Raw genomic sequence first — 15,397 nt, 5'->3', positions numbered from 1 at the left:
GGGAAAGTCAAAGAATTGTGAATACTCAGCCGGCCTTCATAAAACTAGGAAGAATGAGATTTTCTGAACCAATAGTAAAACAACCTCCTTCGTTTCGTATTCCTGATGACGATCCCTGCTTTCCTTTACAACATCAGCATAACCATCAACGACAACATAGGAAACCATCAACTAAAGTAGAACAAAAGGAGTTGACTGAAGATGACGTAGAAATATACAAACAAAGGAAATGGGACGACTGGAAAGATGATCACAACAGGGGTTCAGGAAACACTTTAAGATAACGTCTTCGAAGCTCGCATGAAAGTTAGTGGAGAGGAGCATTCTTGTTAGTTGAAAGACTTCATTCCTTTGAATGAACATAGGAATTCTCTCTGTTCCATAGGCAGATTTCTTTTTCACATTTGAGATAGATATGTTTGAACCTTTGTTTGGAAACTCCAGATAAACTTCGAATCTTTTGAAAAAGAACACTGGGTACAATTTGATCTTGTGGAAGGTGGGAAAGAAGAAAAGCACATTCTTCGAAACTACTCTTCAGTAGCGCGTCTTCAAAGTATTTAAGAATGCCCAAAGCAGTTCGAAAAAGATATGCATCTCCATCCAGTATAAATCCATCCCAAACGCGAAAGACTAAATCAAGTGGTAATGACCTGCAGTATGCTGACATTATCCAACCCACCATATACATTTCTGGCTCAATTCTTATTTTGTCAAAGTGTTCATATAATGCTGGAAGTTCTGATTTGAACAGACGCTGATGAGTCTGTAGATATATTTGAACATCTGGCATTTTCATACTAAAAAAGGCAATGAAGCAAGATCGATGCAAAAGATTACAAAAACTTATAAAGGCGTCACAGCCATCCATATACAACAAAAGACCCGCTGCCAAATAGGACATACCTTGTGTATATCCAATGTCTGGTCGAAAACATACGTAAGCTTCCAACAATTCACGCAACTGTGCTTGAAGTGGGCTGCTTTCAACGTGAAAAAAAGCAAGTTCAGGAAAGGTTCGCGGAAGATCCAAATTGATGGACTTTTGGGCAGAACGCTCTCTTGAGTATAGCTGCTCTACAGTTCCTCCCGAACCACCTACATCTCCATCAGCATCTGCTATAGCACCACTTAGCTTTTCAAAGTCTTTTCTAGATTTGTCTGCTTGTTCACATAGTATGGAGTATAACTCAGGTGTTACTTTTAATGAATTGCCAATGATTCTCTTCCAAGCTTCTCCTCGTACACTTGGTGGTATCCCTTCAAATACCAGGTCTCGTAACTTGCGAGAATGTTTCTTCTGCTCCCATTTAGGTAGAATTTTTTCCCTCCAAACCTTACATAGATGCGTTTGGCGTTCTTCGTCGATAAAAACTCTCGTTGAATCTGCAGGACTTTTCGACATGACCATTCCCTGTCCCTGATCAACTCGAATATAAAAAATTTTTGGTGTATACGAAGAAAGGTTGGGTCATCTATAGAAAGTCAAGAAACAATCGTAAGGGGCTGAAAGGGCAAAACAAGCATTTTTCTACGAAATTTTAAATAAAGTCAAAGTTGTTAACTTTCTGTTATCGTGCCTTCGTGCTCTATGATAAAAAAACAAATGGCATACTTGTTGATACATTAAGCAAAATGGGAAAAAGCCTTTGGCTAAAATAGTTCTTAGAGACATGCTCATTTAAACACAAAGCAAAATCCTAGACTAGACAGCATAAAAGTGGATTCGAAAATTGAAAAACCAAAAAACAATTACATGTATATGATAGATAAACCATTTTCATGCTGTCATGATATTCAAAATCAGTAATTTGTTTAAAATAATTTTGGCAACAAAATAATAGAAAAAGTGACAAACAGTAACGTTAATTTGTTTAGAACACTGTCAGCAACTTTAATCCAACGTACAATTAATAAGTCTCAAACTAAAAATACAATGTCCCATTACATCCTGCACCAAATTTTTTATAACATGTTCATTTCAATGATTTAAGGTTTCCAGCAAAAAGTAAAAGAGATTTGTTAATATTTTAATCGTCATGACATAGCTTCAATTAATTTTCCAGACAAACAAACTTTCAAGCCTTACTTGAAAACATGAATTTTCAAGTATAATTAATCTTTAAGGAAAATACGGCCAAAGCAAAATTATCCTCCAATCATTTGAATTTATCACTTTTTAATATTTTCCAGTCATGATAGATTTCAATTAAATTTAATCTTTCTTTCTCTTTAGTTATTTAACGCCTGAAAATATCTTTGTCTGTTTAAAAACTTGGACAAAGTCGATTTATAGTTTTCTTCTTACATGGCCTTTTTCATTAAATAAAAGAATACAATAAACATAATTGAGGAAGGAGTCGAAAGATTTTATTCGTTTGGGTGTAGTTTTATTCTTTGTGTACTTATTAAAGGTTTCAAAATCACAAACAAGAAGATGGAAAGCAGCTATGTTATGAAAAGGAAGCAAAATTGTTGGTAGGAAAACCGATTGACGGATTCAAGCTTTCGGAGTTCCACAAGCCTGTAACACTACATTTTCAATTTGTTGCATTAAATGAATCAATGTTTGTAATGAAGGTCCTTCCCCATAGATACGAACAACGTTTTCAGTGCCACTTGGTCTAATAAGAAAACGATAGGAAGGCTGCGACTCTGATAAATCTTTAATCACTCTGCTGACAGACTCAGGAGCGATAACTGTTCTTTCTTGGTCGACTGTTTGGATTATTTCCTTGTTTTGCACGTGTAATGCTTTATAAATGTTCGGTAAGTCTTGATAAAGGCTTTCCCAGCTTGTCAAGTCTTGCCAACCCATAACCTTCAACAGAGCTTCTGCCAAGATGAAATTAGATATGGCATCTCCCGTTGCTTGATTTGCGATGCTAGACAACGCTAACAAACACAACGCCGCCTTTTTAGTATGTTTTGCTGTGCTTTCAATGATTTCTCTCAAGAAAGATTTTGCACTCTCTGAAAATAATATCGTCCCGTGTCCATTAGCTTCCCAAAAAATACCTATATCATATCTTCGAGCGGCTCTTTCCAAATGTTTTACACCTGTAGAAACACATTCTACTTGAATTGGTTCACCGAGGTCTTTCAAAAATGCTGTCGAAGCTCCATTTGCATAAGCAGTTTGAATCACACCGACGGATAAATTACCACCATGAAGAACATCCAAGAACTTCTTGATGACCAAGGCTGCCAAAACGGAAAGTCTGTCTCCTTCTAAAACTCGAACACGTTGACCAGTTAGACTACACCATGAATCAGATTCTGATTTTTCCGCAATAAAATATATAAGACGATCGGCATCGCCATCGAGACTACAAAAATGAACCAAAGCATTCGAAGGAATAGACTCTATCTTGGAAGAATCTGAAATGATTGGAAAGATAACGTTCTTCTGAATGAAATCTGCTCCACAGTGTTTATTGAGTTCGCCATCACCAGTGTTGACACAAAGGACATTTTTAATCTTTGTATATTCGATCAAACCTTGCATAGCCTCACTACCCACTCCATTTGCACAATCTACTATTCGAAAGACTAGAGTAAAGTAAATCTTTTGTCCATGATCAATAAATAGAATGCTTAACTGTTCTCATTCTCCAACGTATTTGTAAAAGCATATTGCGACAATGTATCCCATCCCATTGCGATTCTTTGGAAATAGTTTTCTTTGTTGGCTTGTACACCTTCGTTGGCAACTTTTACAAAATAATGCAACTGCGGTGTTGTGACTTTACCAAAACATTTATATTTCAGTCCCATCAACTTTACTGCCTGTTGAGCCAGTCTCGATAACGGCTCTGAACTTTCTCTACTATCGTAACCCACGTAAACTGTTGGTCGTACGGACTTGTTCTTCAAAGCAACATCTTCTTCGACACACAACTCTTCCAAGATCTGTCTAGGGTTATCCAAGTTGACCAATTTGGAGGCTATAGTCTCCCATTTTTCACTTAACATGGAACCGTCTGGTTCAATTATCTTTACTCCGTTATCTTCCGAAGGGTTGTGAGAAGCAGTTATCATCAAGCCAACACAAACACAAGGTATCGATAATGCTCTAGCAGCAGCTAGAATACCTTTTCAAAGCAAATATTCCACTTCAAAGCAATACCTAAAGCTGCTGTTTACTTACCACAACGGAAAACAACGGGCGGTAGTAAGTTTGCGTGTGCTCGAAACCCCGCAGTACCGTAAGAGAATTGTTGAGAAGGTTTCCATTTCTGTATTTCGAAAACAACGTTATCGTCTAACATATTTCTTTTTAATTTGCAAAGTGACTACTTTATTGTACAAAAAGCATCCGTTCAAGTGGTGTAACAACAACAAAATCCATCTTTTGCTGGTCTCCTTGAACAATGACGGATTCTAGTTTCTGGACTTTTTTGGGTTCATGTTGTCAAACTAGTTGTCGAGTATTGAGGTGAAAGTTGGTCTTGTGCTTTTCTATACGTCTTTTGAGTTTATGGACAATTCGAACTCTAACGAGACGCAAAGAAAAGACTTTGTTACCACGTGGCCTTGGAGCAACGACGAGCAACACGATGGGGAAAACGAACCATTGCTTTCCACTCACTCATCTGTTCCACAAGGTTTTCATCCAGAGAAGAGTCTTCAGATGATATCTTCTACAAGTGAAAACAAATTGGGCTTTCGTAACCTGTTTCCAGAGAGTTTTTTCTCTTCACAGCACAATGTTGATGAATACAGCAGTTATGTAGGCAACGAGAGTAATGTACACTTGCCGTTGCTACATCCTCCTCAGTTGGCTAGTCCAAAGTCTTCCATGCGCATGGAAAGTGCTATCAATAGCGTTGACCTCGTAAACTCTTTGTATGCTGACGAGAGTTCAGAAGAGGAGTGCAAGATTATAGCTTTTGTGAATTGTAAAAGTGGTGGACAACGTGGAAGGGATGTGATGGAAGTTTTGAAGCAATTATTGGGTTCTGAATTCAGTGTTTAACTTGGCCGCAGATGGTGGACCTGTATTGGGCTTTCAGAGGTTTTGTAATTATTCAGATTTAAGAGCACTCATATGTGGAGGTGATGGTACATTTAGTTGGGTTGCAGGTGCGTTGCAATTCCTTTCAGTGTCTCCACGAATTGCTCCGGTTCCTTTGGGAACAGGAAATGACTTGTCACGTTCACTTGGTTGGGGAGCACAGTATCCAGGTAGAGCTCGTTTATCTTCCATCATTGAGTCAGTTAAGAAGGCATATTTCTGTAATCTTGATGTTTGGCATGTGAAGATATCTGTCAATGGAACGTTGCCAGATTTGACCTATCATAGAGATATGTTAAACTCGTTACCTAAAGAGATGTTTTGTGAAGGTGGTGCTCCTCACTCAACTTCGATGGTGAATTCTCTTAGTTTAGGTGTCGATGCAGAGGTAGAAATGAGGTTCAATGAAGAGCGATGGCGAAATCCTGAAAAGTTTAAAGGCCAACAGTTGAATGTCTTTCTTCATGTTTGGCACGGTCTGGAAGGATTTTTTAGTTGTCACAAGTCAGTGAAAGACTGTATTCGCTCATTTCAAGTAGATGGAAAGGAGATTCCTATTTCCGGTGCACTTGAGTCGATTATCATTTTGAATATTCCAAACTACGCTGCAGGAGGGCTTCCTTATAAATTAAAAAAGGCGACTAAGAAGATGTTGCCATTAAAAGAAAAGAAGGTTCGTTGTTTGGTTGGTTGATATTTGCAATGCTTCAATTTGTTTTAGTTTTCGGAGGCAGCGGTTGATGATGGTCTTTTAGAGATTGTAGGTTTAAGGAATTTAGCGCATGTTATTCGTATCCGTTTAGGAGCTGGCGCAGTAAAGTTGGCACAAGGGAGACATGTTCGTATAGAGTTGGTAAATGCTTGTCGTCCTCTTGCTTTTCAGGTATGGTTGTGAAACTGTGGTTATTCTATCATTATGAATATCTTTATTGCGTATCTTATTAGGTAGACGGTGAACCTTGGAGACAAAACTGTGGAGTCGTTGAAATCTCACCGGGAAAGCAACAACCAGTACTACTCGGTCCTCGTCATCAGATTGCTTCTCGTAAACACGCTCAGTTTACTGCTGGAATACGGCAATGTTTTGTATGAGACATTTTGTGTGGTCAGGAGAACAGGTGGTGTGTAGTACTAACTCTCATCTTTTGCAATATATATATAATATATATATATATATATATATATTCGTTCCCATCTAACAGAACCCTAAAGCAATGACTTTGAGCGAAATAAAGTTCACTCGTTCCAAAATGATGATGATGTTGTTGTCAGATAATACATGCCATAGATGTTCTTTTTCAAAGAGAAACTAAGAGAAGCAGCAGTTTCTATGTACTCTCTTATTTTCTCTCAATAAGAACGCAGCATATTCATCATTCCAACCTTTCTTTTTATGAAGTGGTATTCTTACCTTGGGCTCTATAAGACTAGGGTTTCATAAAAAAGAAACCATCATCCGCCTGCCATAAACACTCTGTACTTTTCCTCTTGTTTCCAGAAACTTCTAAATGACCTTCAATAGGATCAGGATATGCATACTTGGCGTTGGAATATAAAAATGATTTGGTATCCACATGCTTTAGATACACAGCTTCACCGCGTTTCCATTCTTTCGCTCTGTTGTCTGCACACAACAACTGAAAGACATCACCACTATCCCCTTCACCATCAACTCCAAAGGCACTAACTTCCAAGTTTCCCGAAATGGGTGACTTGGGTAAGTGACTATGTAGATTCTTTTTAGTATTCAAATGTTCTAGCCGAATAAAAGAACCACAAAGAATAGGGTTGCCTTGAGAAAATAAAGTCTCGTTGTGAACACCCTTTGCTAACCAAAAGCTGTTACTGTCTCCACCAAAAGGATATGCTGTAACAGATTGTTGTCCACTACCAGTACCATACACAACTTCATGGGAGTGAAGCCGATAGCCCGTTGACTGATGACAAAGTTTGATGACTGAACCATATGTCACCCAGTTCCAATCTTATACAAGAGCAAGTTTTAGAGGGACCAACAACAACGGGTATAAACGAGTAGTAGACTGAATCTACTCACCTTCTACTTGTTCATCATTCAAGTCACCTAATACAACCAAGAATAGTAAGCTAAAACACAAAAAAAGTAGACTACTTTTGGCGCCTTCCTGTGTCCTACGAGCCATCATCATTCCCCTATCAGTTTCTCTTTGGGAATTGTCGACGTTCACATCGATGTCTCAAGACACTTACACTTTTGAAAAGTTAGGAGTTTGTAAAATACTTTGTGAGGAATGCAAAAATGTAAACTATCAAACTCCAAGTAAAATTCAGATACAAGCTATTCCTTATGCCCTCAGAGGAAGGGATATTATAGGAATAGCAGAGACTGGGTCAGGAAAGACAGCCGCTTTTGTCATTCCCATATTACAGTCGTTGTTGGATCATAATAAGCCTTATTTTGCACTCGTTATATCGCCTACTAGAGAACTAGCATTTCAAATCAAGGAACACTTTGAAGTAAGTTTCTTGTAGAATGCCTTTGATAGGAACTTTGAAAGTGAGGTGTATATAGTTGTTGGGTCGCAGTATTGCTCTACGAGTAGTTGTTATCGTGGGTGGAGTAGATATTGTATCTCAAGCAGCTGCCTTTGCTAGAAAGCCCCATGTGATAGTAGCAACGCCTGGTAGGCTGGTTGATCACTTGGAAAATACCAAAGGCTTTAGTTTGCAGTCCATCCGTTTTTTAGTATTAGATGAAGCAGTAAGTATAAAAGAGTGGAAGAGTTGAAATATTGACGCTAGGTATAGGATCGACTGCTTTCGATGGATTTTGAAAAAGAGTTGGAGAAAATTATTGCTGCGCTTCCGAAAGAAAGGCAGTCTTTCTTATTTTCAGCAACTATGACTCGGAAAGTGCAGAAACTTCAGCGCGTCTCGTTGACGAATCCTGTGAAATTACAAGTATCAGAGAAATATGCTACTGTGGAAACTTTGATACAAAACTACTTATTCATTCCAGCCAAATATAAGGATTGTTTTCTGGTTTTTCTTTGTCAAGAATGGAGTGGTCATCCGACTATTATCTTTGTGGATACACAAAATAGTACCCTTCGACTGTCTCTATTATTGAAGAACTTGGGATTCGGTGCAACAGCTATTCACGGAGGAATGCTTCAAACCAAGCGGTTGGAAGCTCTTTCCAAGTTCAAACAAGGTAAAAAGACGGTTCTTATTGCTACAGATTTGGCTTCAAGAGGGTTGGACATTCCTTCTGTGGACTTGATTGTCAATTATGATATTCCTCTTCACGTGAAAGCTTATATTCATCGAGTGGGTAGAACATCTAGAGCTGGTAGAACAGGACGTGCTATTAATTTGGTTACTCAATACGATATCGAAGCCTATCAGAAAGTGGAACAATATATTCAGAAGAAATTGGATGCATATCCATGTGATGAAGATAGAGTATTTCATCTTTTAGAGTGAGTATATTTTTATATTGTGTACTCATAAGAATATATATTTATATTGATGGATTGTTTTAGACGAGTATCAGAAGCAGCTCGTATAACTGCCCAACAGATGAAAGAATGGAATCAGAAGAAGAAAAACTCGAGACATGAAATAGCTACGAATGATTCCTTGCTTGAATTAGATGACGAAGACGGGGAACAAGGCGAGTCTTTAGGGTCCGAAATGATAGTCTACCAGAAGAACGGTAAGAAACGAAGAAATAGATGAAGGAGTGGGCTGGAAATGAGCGACGAATCAACTTGAAAAGTATTCTTCTGGATCGTATTCTTTATCATTTCTTCCTCCATAATCCACTTCTAACTGAAATCGAAAGTTATAGAAGAATGGAAAACTTGTCATGATAAGTTTCTTACCTCATCCAAGTCAAATACTTGTTGGGCAAACTCCATCCATTCTTTACTCTTTTTTGTGTTGTTAACTTTAAAAAAGTAGATTTTCTGGACTGTGTTTTTGTCAATAAATGGTTTGATAATCTAACATAGCTGTGATAAGATATCAGTTGATGTGTCAGAACCTTACCTTGTAAAATGTATAAAATAGAGTTGGTGCATTGAGACAAATAGCCAAGCCTAATCTCTCTGGATAATAGTCCTATCACGCTTTTTCATATGGAGTCCGATACAGATTCTATCTATAACTTACTTGTAAAACAGTCAAAGTTTCCCGCATCATTTTGATACTTGGAGTATTCCGCATAGAATAACCCTCAAAATCAATAAATAGAATCAGTTTTTCTACTCCGTTCTGCATTCTTCGAATAGCTTTCTCTAAAGTATAAACCTATAAAAGTTATATTGAAATCCTATTTAGCTATGTTGTTTTTTATATTTACCAGATGTTGTAACTGATGAATGCTTTCCTTGGTATTCTGATACTTTGGTTTCATATAAATGATGGGGCGACCATACTTGTCTTTACCTCCAACATACAACTTTTGACTTGAGCCTTCTTCCTTCACTTGAGGAGGCACTTTGTTCATCAATTCTTCAACTTCAAAGTTCTTTCGCCATTCCAATGTCCTCCTAACCAGTTCTAGTGCTTTGTCGACCTAAGACAATATAAAGATAGGAATATCAAGAGGGAGAGAACACTTGCTTGATTATTTCTAGCACGCAAATATCTCAAAAGACAGGCATCGTCGCACCTATTTATTTTCAAAGTCTTTTAAGAATCACAAAGGTACGAATGCTTACCACTCTACATCCTTGGAAGAGCCATCAACAAGAATGGAATTGACCTTGGAACGTAACGACTGTAAACACTGCTTCGTTTCTTCATCAAGTGGTTTTGCCCATACTTCCCCTTTGATATGGTTATCTTTGACTATTGAGGTACTCTCTGCCATAGTTACTCTACACAAAAAATTTTGATCAATTCAAAGCCGCTGAAATAATTTTGTGGCGAGAATGATTAAGTTGCTGGGCTTCTCGATTGTCTCTCCACTTGTTGTGAGTAGTTGTAAAAGAGTATCTCATCGCTGTCACCATTGCGATGTAAAATATGCAACAACGAACCAAAAGTGTTTCTACAGCAACTGCATATATATTTCTATGATAGATGGGCAAAACTGGACTTGGATTGCCAACAGGGTTTCTTCTGCTGTTTCTAACACTTCTTCTCCTTATACAGCTATCTATTCCATAGTATTTCCTTTATCCACTATACCCTATCTTTTATTTCTCAAAGTGAGTTTGCCTCAGTATTTCAAATTTACGCTGTTAATGCGAGAAAACAAGGGTTTGTGGAAAAAGCAAACAGTACCAACCGTTGCTAAAATAGGTTTTTCCTATTTGCTTGTTTTTGTTTTGTTTTCTATTGTGGGAGTAAGTTGATGTTTTCGTTGCAAGTGGGTGGCGCATTCAATTGACTTTTAGAGTCTATTGGCACAAAATCTATATCAACAGACACTTTCCAATGTGGACTGGTTACACGGATGTGCAGAACAGTTTCTTTCTGTTACTACTTTTTGTATATTATTAGGTTATCAACTTTTTATGGATCAACTAAAAAGAAAGTAAAGTGAACAATTCGAGTTCCAAAATCATTTCTTGGGAAATGAATTGGCTGAAGAGTCGGTCTTCTTCCTCCGCTTCCTCCACTCATGGAGAGGAGTCACAAGAGAACAAAGAAACACAGAGTCAAGCCACCCCAAGTGAAGAAGAAGTTAGGAGAAAACGACTTGCAAGATTTGAAGTACTTAACAAAGGAACCTCGCGTTCCACTGTGGAACCTAAAGAGCAACAAACCACTGCAAGCAAAAAAGAATCCTTTTCCAAGGAACAAGCAGACAGCCATATTCAGTCTTCAAGTACAAGTTCAATGCATAGAAACCAAACTTCTCTGGCCAGTTCTAATGATAAAAACTTTGTAGCTGCAGTTCGTTCTTCTTCCACTGCTGTAGCTTCCACCCAAGGCAGCAAACAGAGTTTAGAACAATTACAGGAACAGATTATATGCAGAATTCTTAGAATAACGTTGAATGAACAAACGAGTTCAGAAGAGCTGATTTTTATGAAGGATTTGAAAGAGGAATGGCTTACAGAAAAAAGTAGTTCGGAAGTGCTGGTTACTAAAGACAGAGCAGACAGAATAATATTTGAAAGACTATTACAAACGGGGTCTGGTTTAGACCCTCTTCGTTACTTGTTGGAATCATATCAGAGAGCTGCCGACCAGGAATCCCTCTTATCCATATCCTTTAGTGCAGAAGTGAAGCAGCCTTTATTAGATACTGTTACGTTTGTAAAGAAATTGATAGTTTCTTATTTAGGATTGTTATTGAGTAATTCGGAATTGTTCTATACGGATTCACCCATGTATCGTTCTGCGCACTTTATGGAAGCCTTAGTGGAAGATAGAATACCTGCAGGTTTACTAAAAGATATAGTGACAAGATTTGAAGAGGAAGATGATAACACTCTAGCTGAAATATTTTATCCAATTATGGAACTTTTATGTTCTAAAGCAATGAAAACATCTCTGCTCAAGGGAAACTTTGCAGCAGCATTGAGAGCTTTGGGAGGCTTACTTTCTTTCAAGTCACTTGCCATTTTGTTCACTCGTCATCGTAACTTTAACTTGAGTGAAGAAAGAATATCTCAGCCCTCTGTAACGGGTAGAAGTGTATGTCTCCATTTTCTTTGTACGCTTAAATACTGAATATGGTTTAGATGGAAATGGAAACCTTGCTGGGTCCCTTCTTCCGCCTAACAGCGTTGAAAGATGATGACGAAATAGCCAATACTCTCTTTAGCAATCCACGGAAAAGGACTCGACAAGATGTGGATCAGTCTATGTCTTCTCTAAGAGCTTCTCTGAAAGTTTTAAGACATGGCCTACATGAGATTCTGTTGTCCCTTTTAAAGGCTAGTCCCGAATCTCGCGAATCTGTCTTGAAATGGTTTGCCACTTTTTTACATTTCGATAAGGAGCGTGTCAAGCTACAAGCGGATTATAAGAAACTTGCAACCGATGGGTTTGCGATGAATGTTTTATCTGTTCTACTTTTGCTGAGTCAACCTTTTGCTGATCCTCGTTCTCCTAAATTGGATAATATAGACCCTACTTTTTGTGTTTCCAAACATCGAATCGATTATTCTGGAGAAACGAGGTTGGCTGTGGATAGTGAAGATCTTGCTAGATGGGTAGATCCAAAGAATCCCAATGCGCAAGTTAGTTTTCAGAATATGAAGAGACAGCAAGCTATGGAACTTGCCAATAGTGGAACAAGGTATGTTTATATTAGACTAGCTTAAGGAATAATTGTGACGCCTTTTACCTAGCACCTTTTCAGATCAGAAGACGGACTCTATACAAGTGAAGGACCAATATCATTTCATTACGGAATGTTTCTTCCTCGCCTTACGTTCTTGTCAGTTGGTATTTGGTGGAACCATTCAAATGTATCAAGAACATATTTTAAGAGGTATGCAACATTTATATTCGTTACAGAGAGATATGGAATCCAGTCAAATGAGTGCAAGCAGTAGAGGAGGACCTTTAGCTTCCATTATGGAAGCAAGACTGAACGAAGTTAATAGACAGTTGGACTTATTGATCGTTCAAAAGCTTTCGTATGATGTATATTTACAAGATGAGGAGTTGTTATCGCTTTTGCTCCAATTTTGTGCAACAGTAGCTTCATGGCTTTTGAGAATTGCCTTTGGAAATCAAATAAGGTCAAGTCAAGACTTGAAACTTCCATTACCAACTCCACCACCCACATTGTTATGTACGCTTCCAGAACATACTGTAGAAGTAGTTGCCGATGCGCTTTTATTTTGTGCCCGTTTTTGTCCATCGACTTTAGATTCCGTCTCATTTATTCATCATGAAATGTTAGGCTTTCTTTGTGCTATAGTTTCATCACCCCTTCATGTTAGAAACCCTTATTTGCGTTCCAAGTTTGTGGAATTTCTTTGGGCTATTTTAGGTGATCCACCTTCTCCACAAAGTCCACAAGAAGAGTGGATCAGTCGAAGTACTGCGTGGACGGCATCTTTCGAGTCCAATCCAGTATGTCAAAAATATTTGCCAGGAGCACTGGTTCGTTTGTATGTAGAAGTGGAACATACGGGAAGTCATTCGCAGTTCTATGACAAGTTTTCTATTCGTTATCATATCACATGTATCTTTTACTACATGTGGCACTTATCAACATATAGAACTTCCATTCGTTATGAAGCAGAGAATGAGTCAGTATTTGTGAAGTTTGTCAATATGTTATTGAATGATGCAACTTATTTATTGGACGAAGCTTTGGGTGACTTGACAGAGATTCATTCATTACAAGAACGCTTGGATGAGAATGGTTCGTCAAGTGATTCTACAGAACGACAAGAACAGCAGTCCCGATTGTCGCAATTGGAACGGCAAGTAAAGTCGTATAATTTGTTGTCACATTCTAGTGTGAATATGTTGCATTTTTTAACCGAAGACGATAGAGTTCGCAAAGTTTTCTTGAAGCCGGAAATGGTCACTCGATTAGCTGAAATGCTCAATTATTTCTTATTGCAGCTTTGTGGCCCAAAATGTCAGTCTTTGGTGGTACGTAATAGGGAACAATATGCTTGGGAACCTCGCGTATTGTTAACTCAAATTGTTGGAATCTATTTACATTTCCGAGAAGAAGAAGATTTTGCAAAGTCTGTGGCCAAAGATGGTCGAAGTTATAGTCAAGAAGTAAGTAAGAAATAACCTATAGAGAGAATGGTGCTGATTTGAGTATTATTAGTTATTTGAAAGAGCGTTAGACATTGTCCACCGTCGTCGATTACTTTCAGATGAAGAATGTCACGAGTTGCAGCTCATGATGAAACGCTTTCAGGAGTTTGAAAAGCTGGAGTCTGAAGATGAAGATCTTGTTCGAAATGCTCCGGAAGAATTCCTTGATCCTATCATGGCCACCATTATGAGAGAGCCTGTGTTGTTACCGACAAGCCGAACTATTGTTGATCTTTCCACTATTTCGCGTCATTTATTGAGTGACCCTAGTGATCCATTTAATCGGGAGTTTCTTAGTATGGAAATGTTACAACCTCAAGAAGAGTTGAAACGAAGGATTGAAGATTATATTGCATCTAAACAGAAGAAATAAAAGATTTTATTCTTCGTCGTCATGTAATTTTAACAATAGACGAATCACTTTGCCTTGGTCAAGTTGGTCGAAGCCTTCATTGATCTGGTCCAAAGTGATAACACCAGATATGAGTTTATCAACTGGTAGTCTACCTTCCTTGTACAGTTGCACATATCTTGGAATATCTCTAGTAGGGACACAACTTCCTAGATACGAACCTTTCAAGGTACGTTCTTCTGCTGTAATAGTGACTTGAGAAATGGAAAACTGAGTTTCTGGATGGGGAAGACCAGCAGTAACGGTTGTACCGCCTGGACGAGTAATTCCATAAGCAATTTTCAAAGTGGGCCCACTTCCTGCCATTTCGAAGGCATAGTCCACTCCACGACCTTGTCGGGTGAGTTGCTTGATGGACTGTATCAAGTTATCCAATGATGTATCTTTGGTAGATAATACAGCGTGAGAAGCTCCCAATTTCTTAGCAAGATCTAGTTTAGACTGTTCCAAGTCGACCACGATGATGCTACTCGCACCTGCAGCCAAGGCTCCCAATAGAGCACAGAATCCAACACCACCTAAACCAACGATAGCAACACTTGCTCCAAACTCTATTTTGGCAGTATTGACAACAGCACCTACACCAGTAATAACAGCACAACCAAATACTGCTGCATATTTGGGAGGAATCGATGGGTCTATTTTCACCACCGAGTTTTTGTTCATCACCGAATAAGTAGAAAAAGCAGCTACACCTAACAAATGGTGTATCACTTTAGGGTCGGTTGGTTTGCTGACTTGTCTGGATAAGTGGGATTGGCCACATAACAATAGTCCAGCACCATTTGCTTTTGATCCAGTAGTACAAGTGGCAGGTCTACCCGTGCGACACGAGTCACAGGTACCACAACTCGGAACAAATACACAAGAAACGATATCTCCTACTTGCACGTTATCCACGTTCTTGCCAACTTGTTGAATTCTTCCCACTGCTTCGTGACCCAATGCCATGGGAGTGGGTCTAGGACGACTTGCATTGATAACAGATAGGTCCGAATGGCATAAACCTGCATACAACAGCTTCACCAAAACCTCTTCATCGTGAGGAGGTGCCAACTCCAACTCTTCGATTACGATAGGCTTACTTTTGGCATAAGGAGTGGGTCTTCCCATTTCTTGCAAAACTGCAGACTTTACCTTCATTTTTCAAAAGCAAGTTTTTACCAACGCTATTTTCACTTGAAGAGAAAATAGGTCGGTAGAAGAAATCCGAGTTTCTCTACGATGATCAA

General features: G+C 38.6%; 9 protein-coding genes across 11 annotated transcripts; 4 read left to right on the top strand and 5 right to left on the bottom strand.

Moving 5' to 3' along the window:
• Nucleotides 1–1,447, bottom strand: Gasu_42520 (RabGAP/TBC domain-containing protein; the record flags this gene model as incomplete). The annotated part of the gene is made up of 1 exon (XM_005704715.1): nucleotides 1–1,447. Exon 1 carries the CDS (start codon nucleotides 1,409–1,411, stop codon nucleotides 344–346), a length of 1,068 nt encoding a protein of 355 aa, XP_005704772.1. The 5' UTR covers nucleotides 1,412–1,447.
• Nucleotides 1,448–1,878: 431 nt separating this feature from the next.
• Nucleotides 1,879–4,387, bottom strand: Gasu_42510 (phosphoacetylglucosamine mutase). The gene is made up of 3 exons (XM_005704714.1): nucleotides 4,151–4,387; nucleotides 3,603–4,094; nucleotides 1,879–3,552 (listed from the first exon to the last, which is right to left on the bottom strand). Exons 1-3 carry the CDS (start codon nucleotides 4,269–4,271, stop codon nucleotides 2,501–2,503), a joined length of 1,665 nt encoding a protein of 554 aa, XP_005704771.1. The 5' UTR covers nucleotides 4,272–4,387; the 3' UTR covers nucleotides 1,879–2,500.
• Nucleotides 4,388–4,397: 10 nt separating this feature from the next.
• Gasu_42500 (diacylglycerol kinase) lies at nucleotides 4,398–6,266 on the top strand. The gene is made up of 4 exons (XM_005704713.1): nucleotides 4,398–4,972; nucleotides 5,016–5,690; nucleotides 5,739–5,900; nucleotides 5,963–6,266. Exons 1-4 carry the CDS (start codon nucleotides 4,481–4,483, stop codon nucleotides 6,107–6,109), a joined length of 1,476 nt encoding a protein of 491 aa, XP_005704770.1. The 5' UTR covers nucleotides 4,398–4,480; the 3' UTR covers nucleotides 6,110–6,266.
• Nucleotides 6,267–6,386: 120 nt separating this feature from the next.
• On the bottom strand, nucleotides 6,387–7,207 carry Gasu_42490 (stromal cell derived factor 2). Its single transcript, XM_005704712.1, has 2 exons — nucleotides 7,074–7,207; nucleotides 6,387–7,001 (listed from the first exon to the last, which is right to left on the bottom strand). The coding sequence occupies exons 1-2, from the start codon at nucleotides 7,177–7,179 to the stop codon at nucleotides 6,445–6,447; spliced, it is 663 nt and encodes a 220-aa protein (XP_005704769.1). The 5' UTR covers nucleotides 7,180–7,207; the 3' UTR covers nucleotides 6,387–6,444.
• A 10-nt stretch (nucleotides 7,208–7,217) lies between these two features.
• Gasu_42480 (ATP-dependent RNA helicase) lies at nucleotides 7,218–8,722 on the top strand. The gene is made up of 4 exons (XM_005704711.1): nucleotides 7,218–7,513; nucleotides 7,569–7,757; nucleotides 7,805–8,478; nucleotides 8,553–8,722. The coding sequence occupies exons 1-4, from the start codon at nucleotides 7,229–7,231 to the stop codon at nucleotides 8,617–8,619; spliced, it is 1,215 nt and encodes a 404-aa protein (XP_005704768.1). The 5' UTR covers nucleotides 7,218–7,228; the 3' UTR covers nucleotides 8,620–8,722.
• Nucleotides 8,723–8,726: 4 nt separating this feature from the next.
• Gasu_42470 (SEC14 cytosolic factor family protein / phosphoglyceride transfer family protein) lies at nucleotides 8,727–9,897 on the bottom strand. Of its 2 annotated transcripts, none has more exons than XM_005704710.1 (7): nucleotides 9,724–9,897; nucleotides 9,626–9,674; nucleotides 9,363–9,578; nucleotides 9,173–9,310; nucleotides 9,050–9,121; nucleotides 8,884–9,003; nucleotides 8,727–8,830 (listed from the first exon to the last, which is right to left on the bottom strand). In XM_005704710.1, exons 1-7 carry the CDS (start codon nucleotides 9,873–9,875, stop codon nucleotides 8,765–8,767), a joined length of 813 nt encoding a protein of 270 aa, XP_005704767.1. In that variant the 5' UTR covers nucleotides 9,876–9,897; the 3' UTR covers nucleotides 8,727–8,764. The 2 variants fall into 2 exon arrangements, with proteins under 2 accessions (XP_005704767.1, XP_005704766.1); XM_005704709.1 differs by having other exon boundaries at nucleotides 8,783–8,830; nucleotides 8,884–9,012; nucleotides 9,045–9,121.
• A 10-nt stretch (nucleotides 9,898–9,907) lies between these two features.
• Gasu_42460 (hypothetical protein) lies at nucleotides 9,908–10,572 on the top strand. Of its 2 annotated transcripts, XM_005704707.1 has the most exons (3): nucleotides 9,908–10,215; nucleotides 10,267–10,353; nucleotides 10,405–10,572. In XM_005704707.1, exons 1-3 carry the CDS (start codon nucleotides 9,937–9,939, stop codon nucleotides 10,546–10,548), a joined length of 510 nt encoding a protein of 169 aa, XP_005704764.1. In that variant the 5' UTR covers nucleotides 9,908–9,936; the 3' UTR covers nucleotides 10,549–10,572. The 2 variants fall into 2 exon arrangements, with proteins under 2 accessions (XP_005704764.1, XP_005704765.1); XM_005704708.1 differs by having other exon boundaries at nucleotides 9,908–10,353.
• A 5-nt stretch (nucleotides 10,573–10,577) lies between these two features.
• On the top strand, nucleotides 10,578–14,162 carry Gasu_42450 (ubiquitin conjugation factor E4 B). Its single transcript, XM_005704706.1, has 4 exons — nucleotides 10,578–11,653; nucleotides 11,701–12,260; nucleotides 12,313–13,711; nucleotides 13,764–14,162. The coding sequence occupies exons 1-4, from the start codon at nucleotides 10,586–10,588 to the stop codon at nucleotides 14,124–14,126; spliced, it is 3,390 nt and encodes a 1,129-aa protein (XP_005704763.1). The 5' UTR covers nucleotides 10,578–10,585; the 3' UTR covers nucleotides 14,127–14,162.
• Nucleotides 14,163–14,166: 4 nt separating this feature from the next.
• Gasu_42440 (alcohol dehydrogenase (zinc-containing)) lies at nucleotides 14,167–15,377 on the bottom strand. Its single transcript, XM_005704705.1, has 2 exons — nucleotides 14,261–15,377; nucleotides 14,167–14,210 (listed from the first exon to the last, which is right to left on the bottom strand). Exons 1-2 carry the CDS (start codon nucleotides 15,306–15,308, stop codon nucleotides 14,203–14,205), a joined length of 1,056 nt encoding a protein of 351 aa, XP_005704762.1. The 5' UTR covers nucleotides 15,309–15,377; the 3' UTR covers nucleotides 14,167–14,202.
• Between the last annotated feature and the right edge of the window lie 20 nt (nucleotides 15,378–15,397).

The sequence above is a fragment of the Galdieria sulphuraria genome (genome assembly GCF_000341285.1).
Source record: "Galdieria sulphuraria unplaced genomic scaffold scaf_38, whole genome shotgun sequence".
NCBI lineage: Eukaryota > Rhodophyta > Bangiophyceae > Galdieriales > Galdieriaceae > Galdieria > Galdieria sulphuraria.
This window is presented reverse-complemented; position numbering and strand designations above follow the sequence as displayed.